General features: G+C 45.2%; 1 protein-coding gene across 2 annotated transcripts in view; it reads right to left on the bottom strand.

The window, feature by feature from the left end:
* Positions 1-17412, bottom strand: part of Mon1 (vacuolar fusion protein MON1 homolog) — a 58889-nt gene that overhangs the window by 32163 nt on the left and 9314 nt on the right. For both annotated transcript variants that reach the window (XM_075695034.1, XM_075695035.1), the window contains exons 3-5: positions 16879-17010; positions 14815-15042; positions 9789-9964 (exon numbers count right to left, since the gene is read on the bottom strand). In XM_075695034.1, the coding sequence (XP_075551149.1) occupies positions 9789-9964; positions 14815-15042; positions 16879-17010 (536 nt within the window). The remainder of the gene's footprint in view (positions 1-9788; positions 9965-14814; positions 15043-16878; positions 17011-17412) is intronic.

Raw genomic sequence — 17412 nt, 5'->3', positions numbered from 1 at the left:
ATATATTATATACCGAATTATTCCTTAGATCGAAAACTAGTAATATGAAATATAAGGCAAAAGAATAGCACTGTACTACGCATATATATTGCACTTCCGTTCACTGCCACATTCAACACACCGAACGCTGTGCAGCACTGTTCCCCTGCAAGTGTGCTTCGCCTAATGAACAATGATCACTTATTGCATCATCTGAAATATTTATGCCAACGAAACAGCACTGTTTCGGCAGATGCTGTTAGACAAGGCATTGAACCTGGAGGGCAGTACATGCCTTGGAGGAAAAAATGAGGAAGATGCGAGTCTCAAGCTTTGGATGGCTCGTGCAGCAAAGTTCTTATTTGTGCTCCACAATAATCAAAGGCCTGCTTAAGTAAGCTTCACCACAACATAGCTATAGCGCCTGGAATATACTGGCTAGTGTGCCTAAAGTGCTCGCTCACGTGGTCACCGCGGTGATGCCTTCCCCCAGCTGCCACACGGCAGCACTGCCAATTCCTAAGGTGCAGCTGTGTGCATTCGTGGCATGGACCTGCGTTGGAAGTACAGATGTGCTACGCTTTTTACTACGAAACCTGTCTTTCTCTTTACTTAGACAAAAAAAAAGTAAATTATGGGGTTTGACATTCGAAAACCATGATCTGATTATAAGGCATGCCGTAGTGGGGGTCTTCGGGAATTTGGACCACCTGGGGTTCTTTAATGTGTACCTAAACCTAAACACACGGGTGTTTTCACATTTCACCCCCATTGAAATGTGGCCATCGTGGCTGAGATTCGATCCCGCAGCCTCATGCTTAGCAGCCCAACACCATAGCCACAAAGCAACCACGGCGGGTCCTTGCCTTGACAGCCCTTTGACTAAAAGCTTTACTGGTGGGAAACATAAAATTAATGGCTAAGCCCTATCTGAAAAAAATCTTAAATTCAATAGCATGCCGACACCAATGAAATATTGAACACTTACTAACACTGGGCTAGGCTGATTTTTATTATTTTATCTATAGTTGAATGCTCCAAATTCAATCTGATCTAACTTAGAACGCCACTGGAAACAAACACGAAAGGTTTGTTTAACATTGATCACAATAAGTCATCCTGGATGAAAGTGCCTCACAACAATTTGAATCACGATCCAGTTTACTGCGATCGTGCTCCTCAATCACGAGTGCAGCATGCATGCATAGCATCCTGCGGAGTGAAGTCGGTCAACTGGATCCTTACGGCCATTTTTAACCCTTTCCCTACCGTGAGAAAAGAAAGAAATTGTACCAAATTTACTGGAAATTTTTTTTTCACTCAGTTTGTAGAGCTTTTTTTCCTGAATAAGACGGCACCATTATTTCAATTCGATGGGGTATTTTTATTTCACAAATTGTGTAAAAAGATTGAAGGAGGCTTCACTGCATGGCCCTGTGTCTTGCAAAAAAGAATTTTGCAGGGCTCGATACATAACGAAAAAAGAGAATACAAATAAAAATAACCTAAACGTTGCAAAAGCATGCACATGAATAGTGTCTACTTTTGAAACACGTCTCCATGTCTACATGAAACATGTCTCCTCTTTGCCCTGATGTTTCGTGTTCTGCCCCATTAGTCAATGTAACTTCCACTTGCATGAGCTCAAATTACAGCACACAAAAACAAAGAATACTGCGCACTTGAACAAAGCGACTGATGCAACCGCAGCACGCTGGAGCCACGGACACCTTAACGATGCACAGCGCCCCTGGTGTCAAAGTTCTAAGGCAGCAACTAGTGCATCCTGGTGTGGCTATCTCCTCACATTGGCAGACCCTTCCGCTTGCCACACTAGCAAGTATATTCTAGGCACTATAGCATGGTAGTGTAATGCAGTGAAGCATGCTACCTGCAACCAATCATTATAGCAAAGAGAATAACAAAAGGTCTCCCACAGTTCCGGTTTGAAATGCGCATTCCACTAGAAAGTGTGAATGGCACACAACCTTTCTCACTTAGTGGCTCCTTGCATGAGATGCCGAACTAGAGATGCCCGCAACACTGAGATTGTCTAGTGGTTTCTGTGAACGGCATTTAGGGGTTCCGCAAGCAGCCAAAATGAATCTGACCCCAAGCCCTACTTGGACAAATTTTGCACAAATTACAACTTGGATTTTAAAAAACCTCCGCGCACCACATCTACACTTTATGGAAAAGATATCCAGGCAGTGGCACAAAAGGCTTATTGTACAAATTGCAGGCATATACATTGCTTGTGTTCAATGCGTTCCTTTCGTGCTCACAGGGACACATCAGAGGGAATGGGCTCGGCTGTTGCGTAGATGGAAATACACTTTCGAATATAACAGTGCCTGCTTAGTTGCTTCATTACCACCCTGTGGGTATTGGCTGTTTAAAGGGCAACAGCGTATTATAACAGACACACCTGGCCGGGCACATTTGAATGCGCTGATTGAGTGCACATTTGCAAGTGCACTGATGGCGGGTAGGGTGCATATCTGTACAGGCTGACTTGCTTCCACACTGTGCTCATTTTTAGTTTGCCCTGAAGAGAAACGTGCATGAAGTGCTACATGGCCAGGCAATGTGGGCATTTAAGGTTAGTGCTGCAATCAGTTAATCAAAGATTGAAGTGTAACTGACTTGCGAAAAAAGCAGAAGAGAAAGTAATCTCTATGTAAAGTAGGAGCTCGTTGATATGTTCCTGTTACGTACATTTTCCTGGCGCCAACGTTCACGATTAAGAACATAAAAAATGACCCCATTGAGTTACGCTCGTTTTTTACCAGTTCATACGTTCCCAGAAAGCACAATTTTTTGGCGCCAACATTCACTACGTCACTAAACTGTGATTGTATACGTTTTCTGGCTACTCGATCCCATGTAAACAAGAAAATGCGCGAGGTGCACGTCATCGAGAACAGTATATACCTTCACTGTAATACTGGCATGCCCGTCTCACATGAAAACACTGGCACGCACTCAGTTTCTCATTTCAGCACCAGCAAATCTTCTCGGGGTCGTCGCACGCGGCATTCACAGCTATCATCGCCAGTCCTATTGCGATAAGCATCTTCGCTTATCTGCTTCACAGCGTGTGGTGCCGTCACAAGCGTAGAGCAGACTTTTAATTGGCGATGACCCAAATGCGCTGCCATTTCTTGCTGCAGACTGTGATCGTATATGTTTTCCAGCCGCTAGATCCCATGCAAACAAGAAAAGGCGCCAAGTGTGCGCGATCAGGAACGGTATATAGTCACCTATCCCATGTAAAAACGATGGCGCACACAGTCTCTTATTCCGGTACCAGCAAATCTCCGTCCAGGTCATCGCACGCCCCATTCACAGCTATTGCCACCAAACCTACTGCAATAAGCATCTTCACCTATCTGTATTACAGCGTGTGGCGTGTAGTACCGTTGGTAACATACTGCATGCTTTTAGTAGGCAATAATCCAAACGCACCGCCCTTCCCTGCCGCAGGCGGCGCGGTGTGGGCATCATGTTTCAGTTTGGAGGCATCCGGCGTCGCCCATCAGCTCGATTTCGTTTCAGTTTCCCGTCACTCTCTTAAAACACCATGCAATAGGAAAACAACAAAACGTGTTTTGGCGTCTCATGCCACAACGATCTGCGCAATGCTTTGCATTACGTAGATGTCAACAATAGTTGAGTAAGTCAATTTTTTTAGTTACTTCGGATTGTACGTTTTCCAGGTTAGTACGTTTTTTAACAGAAGAGGCGGGCTAGTTGGTGGTCGATATTAAAATGCATCATGTAACCGCACAAACGACAACGGACGAAGAAGGAAACACACGCCTGTCCTGTGTGTTTCCTTCTTCGTCCGTTGTCATTTGCGCGGTTACATGATGCATTCCAATAGTACTTCCAATAGTACGTTTTTCTCGCATTGTTTACAAAACGTATCAACGAGGTTTATTGTATTTAACGCGGGCTTGGAGAAACAAATCAGTAAATTCCCGCATCTCAGAAGGCTGTCCGAGATGTATGGAGTCTTTTGTTGCAAATTATTGATATACCACATTACGATCCCCTTCGAGTTCAATATATCTCGGATTGACTATATTAAAAAATAAATCGTGAAATGCCACATGCCCAGGGACAACAAAAAGGCTGGTGTCCTTAAGAATGAAAGAATTTGCAGTTTTGCCCAAAAGACGAAGCACCGATTGTGATCGCAAATTAGTAGATAGTTGTGTGAAGTAAGGACGGTAGTTCTAGCGGCCGTATAAACTTGTCAACATTCGCTTACTAACTAAATTAACAATGACAGAATGTGGAAGCGTGACTGAACAAGGATGTAGTAAGAAACAGACACACAGAGACAGCGCTTTCTTCGTGTGCCCGCTTCTTTCCACATCCTTGTTCAGTTGCGCTTACACATTCTATTATGGATTCAAACCAACTAGCCCGCCAACGTGTTTTAACTAAATTGACAAGCACGGTGTCGTGCACACAGAGGTAAACGTGAACATATCACTCGATGAGTGCAGAAACTCACTGTCAAAATGCTGGAGTAAGGGATTGCGGCAGCAGCAAGCGAATGCCCTTCATGCATCTTTCACTTCAACGCGAACGAAACGTTGAAAGCACAGTGCATACGAAGCTACCTGCATTACGCGCACTCTGCAAACATCGTAGATCACTTTGAAGATGAGACCCGCCCACTCTTGATCCGCCCACTCTCTGCACACCATGCGGCAGATTACTTCTAAAACAGGGCACGAAGGCTGCGTACGCACTTTGCCGTGCGTACGACTGAGCGCATATGTAGTCCTAGTGATATATATATTACTGAAATTATCAATGCCTGTACGGAATCATCCACTAATCATGGATAGTATTTTGTGTTACCTTTTGTTCTGTACAGGATGTTTCAGCGAACACTTTAAAAAGTTCTTAAGGGTTGCCTGTAGCAGGTAGCACAATTCTAGATCATGAGGTGGTTTACTCGAAGCGACGGACAGACACTACTTGAAAAAAAAAATGCATTATTGACTAATTAACAAGAATTCACTGATTAACTTTTTAACGACTAATCTTATGGCCCATATTGCAGTTTAGAAATTCTAGCCGTGGAGTTCGCAAGGTGGATCCACGTGGAATGAATTCTAAGGATGACCCCAGTTTCGAAATATTCTCGAACTCTGCAGACAAAGGCACTGGCGTTCCAGTTACTTTTGTGCTTGAATGCATAAAACAATGTTTTTTTTAAGAAATCATCACCATCCGAGTTAGAGTCGCTGTTTGACGGCGTCAGAACTTGCTCAATTGTTTCATCATCGTTCAGCTTGGCACACGACGACACCACATTGTCGACGTCTGCAAAGTGTTCGGTGGCAGGAATCGGCACACCGTCCTCAATGATGACTGCATTTGATCTCATTGCAGTAGGCGGCAGTTCAGGCTCTTCAGTTGTGGAGTTGGGCTCATTCGGACTGCGATTCAAGACTTATTCGGAGTCGGACTGCGAGGGCACCGTTGATGCCATAGAATGCAGGCTGTTGATAACTTCAAGAGAAAGACTTGTTGGAGCCAGCAGAGCGCTGATGATTGCAATGTTGATGCAACCTCACAATTCAGGCAAAGCTTCCAAGATTGGCACTTGCAGTTAAATTTGTGAGGTGTGGTGCTGCAACCAAGGGATGATCGTCTAGCATCCGAACTAACGGACGTCTTTACACTTAAGTCTATGGGGACACTGGCAGTGGCGCAAATCTGTCTGAATTACCGAGCATGTCCGGGTTATCGGTGTTCTATCTAACAGTTGGCGAGTGTACATGGGTAGAGGACGAGCGTAAGCAAGAGAAACATTAATTGTGGTGTCATCAGCGACTATGTGTTATACAATTGCACGTCACGTGGTGTATGTTAAATCAACGATGGCATTTGTACTCCTGTGAATAAATGATAGATCATCAAGTTGTGCAATCATGAAGTCGGTACAACATTGTGCAGTTTCTACGTAGCGTAAACTACTATGAGGAAAGTGTTGGCAAAAGTGGGCCAGTCCCGGAGATAGTGGAGTCTAACACTGCACCCCAAAGCACGAAGTGTCCCATGGAAAGAAGACGAGAAAATGGCACGTGGCACACAGGTCGAGTGTTTCAAAGAGCTGCCTTTGGAATGAGAGAAGCATGCGTGCGATAGTGGTCTAATAGTTAGAGCACTGGGCTGCTGTGCTCAACATAAGAGGCTTGTTTCCACCATCAGTCACACAATATTTTCTTTTCATTAAAGTGAGGCAAGACAGGAGCCCATCTACCCACCTTTTGCAAGGTGCCCGGAATAAGGTAAAGAATGCTTCCCATTAAAACTGCAAACAATTTTTTATTATTTGTACTCCAGAGTACCCTTATAATAAGCAGCACCTGACTAGCCCAAGCTTATTTGTAAACCAAACAGCTCTTCCACCTAAGTGCACTAGATACATACAGTAAAACTTCGTTAATTCAGAAAATAGGATAGTTTGCACTTGTCCTCTGGTCCCAGCTAGTGTCTGCATAAGTTAAATGTCGTCAAACTCTAGTTAATTCGGACGACTGTCAGAGTGCACCAAGCACTAAGCACCATAAATGTGCAATACAAAAAAGTAACAGTGGCACCGGCATCCAACCAAAACCAACCTGCGAAGTCCGCATCGCCACTGTCATCAGGTGTAAAGACATGGGCATTCATGCACATGGGAACGTCGAAATGCTTTGTCCATATTTGGGACTTTATTCTTGCATTTACCGCCATGCATGACACCGTGTTGGTCACATGCCTTCAGAACTGTGTAATCACCCTCCATGATCGTGTTGATAGCAACCATGGTTCCATCCACAGCTGCTGCGGCAAGCAGGAGTTTTGTTTTCATTTGACTCACTGAAAATCGCTTGCGATGTCACAAACACGGCGGATGCTCTCGATGATGGAGAACGATTCTACAGTGGCCCACATGCTGGTATCCAACTCATCGGCTACATCGCGATGGACATATGATCTGTTGCCGACCAGCTCACTGGCGAAAATGTAATCGAGATTTGCGTGCGGTAGTGAAAAGCATATGCCTTGGATCAAGACATGGGTCTTGCACCGCAGCCGCACTGTGAAGGAACTCACAAGGCCTTGGTTCTGAGCAAGACAATCAGTCACGAGATGACCAAAACTGAAGCTTCTGCACTGCTCTTGTGGCAAATAGAAACTGGATATGCCGATTCATTCAGTGAATAAAAGCACGTCAATGTAGTAAGTATTTATTTTTTCTCTTGGTACCCTCAATAATTCGAAATTCAGTTGATTTGGACATTTTTTCCAGTCCCGTGAAATCCAAATTAATGAGGTTTTACTGTATAAGATAAGACCAAACTGCTGTTAAATATGATTACATGCTGGAAGCTTATACATGACTGGTGCAGACATGATTGGTGTGACATCATTGCTTCACCTTTTTCAACATTTTATTATGCGTGCCTCATAATCAGAAAGTGGTTTTGGCACGTAAAACCCCAAATATTATTATTAACATTTTATTAGATTAGTGTAAGAAAAACAACATGCTGTTATTCGTAATAGCTTGTTGCCTTTCCAGTTGCTTTGAATTCTACCCCCCAAGGCTCCAAGAACCAGCACTCTTGCCCTTCTACCAGAAGCCAGTGGTCATCCATTCCCTTGTACGAAATAAATTTGATCTAGAAGCCCCTGCATCTTGAATCCTTTTCCACTTGAAGGTTTGCTGCTACGAAGCAGCTGGTTAGTATTAGTTATCAATGAATCGTAAAAATAAGCTTTGCATAAAATGTGCGCAAGTGAACATTTCAAATGCGTTGAAATCTATGTGTCAGCAGAGCATATATAGAAAACGTGTAGCTGCTGTGAACGATGGTTAGTGATGATGCTCTGTTAACGGTCCCTGACACAACTGCAAGCACGATAGTTCTCTTGGCAACTATCATTAATCGGCTGGTTTCGGCAGCCAATGTGCCCTTCCATAATTGTCCACCTTATGTGTGTGAAGTTATCTTTAAACACCCTTTAAAAGATTTCTTGTCTTCCGGCCTCAGTGAGGAAACTTGATATGCATGCTGGAAAACATTGCACCTCTTTTTGTTGCAAGGTACAGCGTGTTTGCAAAAGTTTGTGTTTGCACGCAAACTTTTGAGCTGTTCGAGCCATGCGCGTAATCAGGATTTTATTTCGCGGGTTTGAGAGGGGTCCTACCCCCTATATATACATTTGCGTATGACGCGCGACAGCATATGCTCACTGGGCACACTCATAGACGCCTTGGCATACGCCACTTAATACTTTGTTATTGAGAGTGTTTCAAAAGGCTTCGACTGATGGACGTGGAGATCGCAGCACAAGTAGCGGCCAAACCAAGACGCTGCCGAGGTTGATCCTGCAAGCGTTGATGTTGCTCTGCTCCCAACTTCAACTGGTGCTGTAGCTGCTTTGGCCCTTCTATGCAGCGACTGCGGCGCAATGTGAGGCATTGGCCTATCGCTTCTGGATCGTTTAGACTATGTTGAGGACTCTGTGTTTAAGCACGCGGCTGCCAATAAGAAGCAAGCTACACTGCTGCAGTGCTTTCAGCCAAATAAATAAATACTTTGTGTGAAGCTTCAAGTGAGTATTTACTGTGCCGCGATTAAGGCACGATCGGGGATCGTTTGGAGCACGCGTTAAGTTGCACCATGCATGATTGGCCTAGGCCACGCAGTCTTCACGCGGCTAACAAAGTCGGTGCAGCTTAGGCCAACGCCTTTTATAATTAGAGGAGGCGTTGCCTAGGCTGATTGCGTGTGGAAATTGACTGCGCGTTCCCGGCCGACGAAGTCAGCGCGGCCTAGGCAACCAAATGCACGCTCCGAACAACAATCTCTGTTTGCAAATTGGTTCATTAACTGATTTGCAGAAGTTTTTGACACATTTCTTATGTGATTTTATATATCGAAAACCAGCTATATCAAACTTTTTCGCAATTACAGCGCTGTTTGATATATCAAGGTTCGAATGTACGCACATACAAACAAAATTTCGGGGGGTTGGAACCCTACCCCATTCCCGCTACACCAATGGTTCGAGCATAGCAACATTAAGAAGTGCCATCTTGCTCAGTGCTTCCAAAATGGCGCATGTAGCTCGTGACCAGCAGACAAAAAGCAAATAGAACACCGCATGGCATTTGCCTCTTGTGCGTGCAAGGAGTGGCTTAACTGGATAGCTGGAACATACTGGCGGACCTCTGTGCAACTCTGCTCCCTGCGGGAGCATATACAGAGACACTAGGCTCGTTCAGAGCAGTGCACCCCCTTTTGGACGCTCAGTGTGGCAGTGGCACCATCTGTCAGCCCAGCGGGGAACCTTCATCTGGCATGACAGACGCACACACCGACAATAACAACAACCATGGTCAACGGACATTGCGATTACTAAACAGCTCCACTGTGAAAAAAAAAGGATTAACCGAAGTAAAATTAACGGAAATCTACTGTATTCTGTCTCATCAACTCTATGCAGTGCCACAGATACTGTGACCTGTGTTAGCCAATCGGGAATGAAAACTGCCAGCATTTCACAGATAATGAAGATAGCTGCCCATTTTTAGTCACTAATCTTGCAGGCAGTGGGACAACACTTCTGCTTCTCATCTGTGGCTATGTGACATGAATTGTATTTTTTGCTGCACAGCATGAATTTGGTAAGATGGAGTTAATGCTCCAGTTAGTGCCATGAAGTCCAGTGCTTCATATAAAGCATGGAGGAGTGAATAGAAGGGGGTTAGTGAAAATAATGATCACCTGGGGTCAAACTTGGGCAAGCAGACGGGCGTCCAGGCCTCGGCCGTCTTGAACGACTCGGAGGCGTGCACAAGGTTCAGCAAAAGGTGCAGGTCGACGTGGTGCAACTGGTACTTTCGCATGCCCACCAATGCCACCAGCTGCTGTTCTGCCACCAGAAGGCCAAACACCAACTTCTGCACAGTGTGAGAATTCAATGTGGCTATCAAGCATGACTGCATAAGAAGTTGTACAGAGGTTCCTGCAGTATTTTTTTTTTTCATTATTGGAAAACAGAGTACAACATGTAACAGAATCGACAAATGCACAGTCAGCTGTAATGCGTACTGTGACCTGCAACACAAAAGTCTGACACAACACAAAGGAAAAAGAGACCACATCAACACAGCATGGGACTCGCCATTTTCTTGGAAGCCGCTAACAAAATTTCTATGCATGAGGTTTTCTTGTCTTTCAGAACTTTTGTACAGCGGCTTGCTGCTTGAATTTCATAATGCTTTCTGTTGTACTACTTGCGCACATAAGAATCTTAACTTAATTACATACATAGTTGTTCACAAGCTCCTGATAAAACTCAGTTGCAAGTACAGCAAGCTGATGTCATGGACCCTTTCTCACATGTGTAAATAAGACATCAGTTCCTTGTACTACGGCTCAAGTATGGACAACGAAATGTACAGTTAAACCTGGATACAACGAAATTGACAAATGCTCGAAAATTTTCATTACAGGGAGGTTATCATTATATGCAGTTTTGGCATGAAAATCAGAAAACTAAATGCACAAATTTCTTTATTTATTTTTCAAATACTGTTGGCCGTCTTGGCCGTAACAGGGTGGGTACAGCAAGTTTGCACATAGCGTAAAAAATGTAAACACTTTACAAACGTAAATAGGACATGAAGCAATGAATGTTGGAAATACAGTGCAAAACAAATAACGAAATACAATAGTTTGGCTAAGAAATACATGTTTCTAACATTGTGACAGTGATATTGGAAGCAGCATAAAAGAAACACTATTGCATGTATTTCTAGAATACATAGTGTGACCAATGTTTGCGCGGCACTACTAAGATTCAATTTCATAAAAGGTTTTTAACGCGTTCCTCAAAGATTTTAATGCTACTCGACTGCAAAACAGGCGCCGGCAAACTGTTCCATTCCTTAATCGTTCACAAAAAAATGAATAAGCGTAAATTAAACAAAGGGGGAACTGGAGGTAGACTTCACGTAAAGCACATTTATTTAGGGACAAAAAACTGTTATTTTGCTCTGCTGCTTGTCCGTGTGAGACGGCAAAGCTTGCAAGACATCAAGGAACACAATGCTGCTCAATCATCTTCTAGCAACAGAAGAACTTCAGTTTGGCCTAGTTGGTGTTCACTGCATATAATATTGACCGCAAATAAAGACGGGGCCAATGGAAGAGAACACAAAAACAACACGAGGAAACTGGAGGCCCAGCGGTTCCCCGCTGGGCTTCCAGCGCACGAGGTGTTTTTGTGTTCTCTTCTGCTGTCCCCATCTTTATTTGCGGTCAATATGATATGAATCTTCTAGGAAGTTCGCGACGCAGTGCAAAACGTCAATGGCATCCAGCACTTCTTTCGCAGAAGGCAAAGAACATGATGAATCGACCTCCGAAGATCCGTCTGCATCACTGCGATATCGGACACTTTCCACCAGTGCTTCATCCGGCATCTCTTCAGTATTGACGGCGCAGTCATCCGCACACAAAAAATTGCACAGCTGCACATCATCTGGGGTTGTTCCATACGCGCACAGTGAAACCCAAGCTTCGGTGAAATCGGGCAGGCCTGAAGAATAAAACTGGACGAGGTGACTGGATGCATGGACACTGGAGCCAACTTGCACGCATGCACAGCGTCAATAACGAGGAGCAAACGACATGATGACGAAGAGAAGAGACAGAAAGGCACCACCACTCACAGGACATGGAAAGCTACAGCTCCTTTTCTTCTAGTAGCGCCCCCTACTGTCAGGCTAACAAAGTGAAGTGCCGCAACCAAACAGTGGTGTTACTGGGACGCTGCCGTAGCTGGCAGAAACAAGCAAGGGGCAGCAACGTTAGAACGAGCAGCAGGATGAGGTTTGAAGTGAGGGAGAAAGGAGACGGCCACGGCAGCAAGAATCTCGTTGCTGGCTCAAGGGAAACAAGGGGTGCCTCGATGCGCACACAGACACACACAGACCAGCGTCGTCCGCATTGTCCCTTCCTGAGCCGGCGGCGAGGCACTCTGCGAAAGTCTCGCTGTCACTGGGGTTACGTGCATGCCAAGCGAAATGACACCGATGACACCACTTCGCGCTCCGGCAGCGACAGAGTCACTGCAGGAGGTGCATGTGGCTGCTGCTCGCACTAAAACAACAAAATTCGCAGCAAGATCACTAAGTGGTCAGCGGGGCGAATTTGTTATTTCCAAGGTGTCTCCCACTTCCACTTTGTTACATAGAGGTCCCAAATACATGTGCTTCTATGGGGTAATGGTGGGGAATAGAAAAACTCCGGAGTATCGAGGAATTTGTTGTACAGAGGTTCGGTATAGGCAGGTTTAACTGTGTTCAGTCTTGAGTCATGACCACTAGGCATTCTCGGAAAATGCAGCAGACTTGACAGTAGGCTTGTGCAAATATTTTACTCTTTCAAATGATCAATCGAATATTATGCTACTGTATTTGATGCTCACTGCGGCTCAAATTTCAGTATTCATGGATCCTCAATTTGAAGTATTCGAAACAAACGAACATACATATTTCTTCTGCTAATTAGCTGCACCCCCAATTACGACACCTCGAAAAGGAAAAAAAAAACTGCGCATATAAAACATGGAACTAACTGCATACAATGCCCAATCTCCATTACAGCAGTCTCTATTCGTGGATGCACGAATCGTCCACACTGCATCCTCAGCCAGCGACTCTGGTTGCCCAGAGGTGGTGTCACGGCAGTGCGGTGCCACAAAACCACACTTTGAGGTGAAACTTGTGCTACCGTCAAGCCACACCTTACATTGAAATTTGCATAACCTGCACCCCAATTTTACTGCTAAATTAAAAAAAAAAGTTTCATCCGTGCACTTGCAGAATAAAACACATTAAGCTTGCACACAGACATAAAGCATCAAGCTGTATACCAAGCGCTGCGAAAATCAGTGTCGTACTTCACAGCATTGCGATGGTGCACGACGGTCAAACACAATGCGCTCTCGTAACCTCAACTACCACAACATTTTACTTTAGACTGAAGCACAATAGTGAGCAAGAGCCTGCAAATGATTTTTCTGTGCAGCTGGAGTCTGAAAAATGTGGAATTCGAATTTTTTCATGAAAATATTTTAATAACAGCACTTTGAAAACAAAGTGACTCTACAGAAGGACCTGTTTCGTTTTGTGCAAGCAAAGAACCAATTTGTCTTACATTTGTCAACATCTGGCTCTTAAGTCAATGTTTTATGCATATCCCACAACTACATGAACTATTTGTTTTGAAATTATTTGCCAGCAATTACTATTCACTTCATTTTGAACAAAAAAAAATTGATTCACACACACTCAACTATCAGCTATTAAAGGGATGCTACAGACAAATTAATATTTTGTTTATTTGCCTTCAAAAATTTGAATCCAGATTCTCTACATCACATTTCATGACTTCTATACTCACTTAAATGCTCACTTGGGAAAAATGGGCCTAAAGAGTTCATCCTAATTTTGCATGTGCAGGCATGAACCAAATCCTTCCCTCTTCCCCCCGTCATGCTGGCTGCTTGATGCATGTTCCTCTCTTGCGATGGCATGTGGGTGCTATCTTGGTGTACTTAACTGTCTGCCAAATTGTTTCTAATGGCATCAGCAACATGTATGTAAAAATGACTAGGATGCTCTAACGACAAGGAGGCGGTCTTCACCGACGCAGCCCGCTATCAAGACAGGAAGGGTTTCGTGGCGGCAGTTACTAGCCACCGAGGCAACCACCTCACGAGCGTCACCGTGAACACGGCACATGCCGAAGCGGCAGAGGAAGCGGCCATAGCACTGGCCCTCACACAAACCACAGCTACTTACGTGATCTGCGACTCGCAAATGGCAATTCGCAATTTTGCAAATGGGCGCATCTCGCAAGAGGCGTATCAGATACTCCAGCGACATCCCATACACCAGGGAGAGGCCGACGTTGATAACCGAAGGCATTTGCTATGGATCCCGGCACATGCTGGAATGAACACCCCCAACGAAGCGGCTCACGGCATTGCTCGAGGCCTCACTCACCGAGCAGCATCAGAGGAAGAGCCCCCGCGGGGTACTGCAAACGTCTGGGCACGGGAGGATCGTATGACCAGTTTTCACGACATCACGGCACACTACCAATTACAAAGACGCATATACCCATTCCTTCATGCTAGGTTAGACAGGACGCAAGCAGTACACTTCAGACAATTACAAGCAGACTCTTACAGAAACCCCAGACTCATGCACGCCATGTATCCAGACATGTACACTACAAACAGATGCACATCGTGTGGCGAGGTTGCCACACTAAATCATATGTTATGGGAGTGTCGGGACCTAACAAACAAGTCGGGCAGTGCCGACCCCTCCGTCTCTTCCACCGCCAGCCTCCAGTCACGCTGGATGACCGCACTGCTCAGCTCTGACCTGACAGCACAACTCTGGGCCGTCCAGCGAGCCGAGGAAGCCGCTTCGAGACAAGGTCTCGGAACCGCGTCCGCGGCGGGTGCCCAGACCCACTAAAAAGACGGCGGACTCAAATCTTGTTGATTTGAAATAAAAGTTTACGCTCTCTCTCTAGAAAGACTGCTCAACCTTGCTGCAAAATTTCATGCTCCTGGCCCTTAGTATTTTTCTATAGTGATCACTTAATTTGTTTCTTTTCTTTCTGCACTTAAGTGCTCTTCTTTCCTGATTGGCTGACATGATCCATAGCATTCACAGCACTGCATGAAGTATAGAGACAAGAATGCCCGGCCTGTGCCCCCACTTGCCTTGTGCTTGGCACAGTGCTTGAGCATGGCTTGGGTGATCTGGTCGCGCAGGGCAGGTGCCAGGGGCAGACAGCGGACGGCGCCGAGCAGGAAGCTTGGATCGCGATCCATCAGGTCGCACAAGGAGTCAAGGAAACGCTCGGACCCAGCCAGCAGCCGCCGCAGGTCAAAGTTGCACCGCCGGTTGAACACCCGTTCCAGCTGGCTGGCCGTCACCACAGACAGGATCTGTGCAGCAAGCCATAGTGCAGGGAAGCTGAACATTGGATGAGGTAAGGCAGGGGTACCCAAACTGAATACCACGGATGGCATTTTAGGATGCCCACAAGTGGCCAAAACTAATCTGGCCTATAACCCACCTGACCCCTTCGTTTCCTCAATTTCTTGGTCCCAAGAAGGAAAATTATATTGCACTACATTGTAGAACGCTTATAATGTAAGTCGCGGGAGTTGTAAAAATCCGCACTATAAACGGTACCACGTTAAAATCAATGCATACTTTTTCCGGCTTTTGCCCATGCCAAATGGACCACCCACCTTTCAAACACAATTTATTACATATTTCACTTATACACACATGCAACACAATCGCAACACAGCACAGAACCCAAATTCTCCTGACAAGTGCGGCATCAGCGGAAGAACGCTGTTACTTTCGTCTGGAGATTTTTTTTGACAGCGCTTCGAACAATTTGTCCTCTACAAGGTTTAAGCACTGAAGCGCTTTTTCACTCAAACTGTTCTTCACGCAGTACATCTTCACTTTGCTGAGGTATTCTAAAGCGTCTTTGCACGAGACATCTGGGTCTAGCACCTGGTTGACATCGTCGTCCGACTCGTCTTCGGTTGCAAGCTTCATGCTACAGCGCACCGCTACAACGATCGTATCATCCGTGCTTGCTTCCTCACAGACAGGAAGCTCCGACTCACTGGCATCTACATATTCTTGGAAGGTGTCTGTGGTGGAAACAAACTTGCTTTCAACGAGGCCGGACCACACGTCGTCGGTGTTGACCACTACGACAACTACGGCACAACGAGATCACGACGTGCACACACCAAATGCAACAAAGAGACTGAAAAAAAAAAAAAAGGAGTGCGCTGTCGCCGCTCTCGCTTCTACCCCGCACTCCGCGCACCCTGGTTGGACGCTGCTATAGTGACAAAAACACTCGCCCTCCTTTCTCTAAAGTTTGCCCTCCTTCCTCTAAGGTCTCCCACACTTCTCCTTTTTGTTTCGCTTTTCGCCGCTGGTCTCCACGCGCGTGCATTTGCAAGCCCGGCAACCATGCGGGCCATGCTCAATGCCTCCGAGAAAAGGCCATGCTCCGTGCGCCAATTTCATGGTCGCACGCTTAAAGGAACCGCACTATAACTGGTATTCTGCTTCACACGCCTACAAAATAAGTGGTCCGCCTATACATTGAGTTCTATGGGAGATATATCAGTGGTAAAAAAAACAACAAGCATAACAGGTCCCACGCTAAAAGCGGTTACATTATAAGTGGTCTGCACTGTATAAACAAAACAAAGTGGGTGGTTATGCTTCTCGTCTCGGGGCCATATTAATTACTGCCAAGGAAAGCAGTTGTTGACCTCACAAGGACAAATTTTCTTGTCAAAATGTTGGCTTCAGCCTCAAGCTTCTATTCTTCTCCTACAATTGATAGCTTTACATCTCTATCTTTCTGTGAACCCTTAATCTTGCTTCTATCACAAAGTTATATCTCTATATAGCGACAATCATTTAACAAGCTTTTATGTCCGAATGCACCAGGGCTATGAGGCACATTAGTTCTTTTTTCCCCATCTTGTATCTCATTTCTGAAAGTGGTTCAGTACATACTATATAATGGCAGTATAAAAGAACTTTTATCAATTGAATAAAGCTCATTGGGAAAGCTGGAATTTTTTTTAGCTTTTGAGTGTTCTTGCGTATCTTTGTGTGCAATAAGGCAAAAACAAATCCTTTCTAGTTCTTTGTTTTGTGTCACGCTGCACTTACAAGACGGCATTTCAGGGGTTGTACTACAAATAGGAAACAGTGAGTGAGTGTGATCCCACCTGAGCATGGACGTAGACAAGCTGTGCCTGCAACTGCTGCAGAGAGAGAGGCAGGCTGGTGGCCGCCACCAGGATGAGTGGCAGCCGCAACAGGAAAGCCAGTCGCAGACGACCTGCCCGAACGTACCGCACCTGGTCACATTGCGGAGGAAGTTATAAAACGATGACTAATTTGGTTTAACATCCTGAAGCAACACCCAGGTTACAAGAGACACTGTAGTCTATGGTTTTACTTTGAGAACACCCCTCGTAATCGTGGTCACATTCTGATGTGACCATGACAGCCAAGAACTGAGCCTAATACCTGGTGCTTCGCTGAAGCCATAGCCACCGTCACAGATCCACTTGAGAAAAGGCCATACAAACTTTGCGCAGGCTGAATTACCAGAGTCAAATGACAGATGTATGACACAATACTTCCGCAATTGGTGCACTTCAAATAGACAAAAATTGTATTAAAATATATGCAGCAGAGACCATCTTTCAATGACTGTTGACAGTAATGCATCAGCACTGAATCAATACAGCGACACA

The sequence above is a fragment of the Dermacentor variabilis genome, chromosome 6, assembly GCF_050947875.1.
Source record: "Dermacentor variabilis isolate Ectoservices chromosome 6, ASM5094787v1, whole genome shotgun sequence".
Lineage (NCBI taxonomy): Eukaryota > Metazoa > Arthropoda > Arachnida > Ixodida > Ixodidae > Dermacentor > Dermacentor variabilis.
Note: the sequence above shows the minus strand (reverse complement) of the source record. Positions and strands in the feature narration are given on the sequence as shown.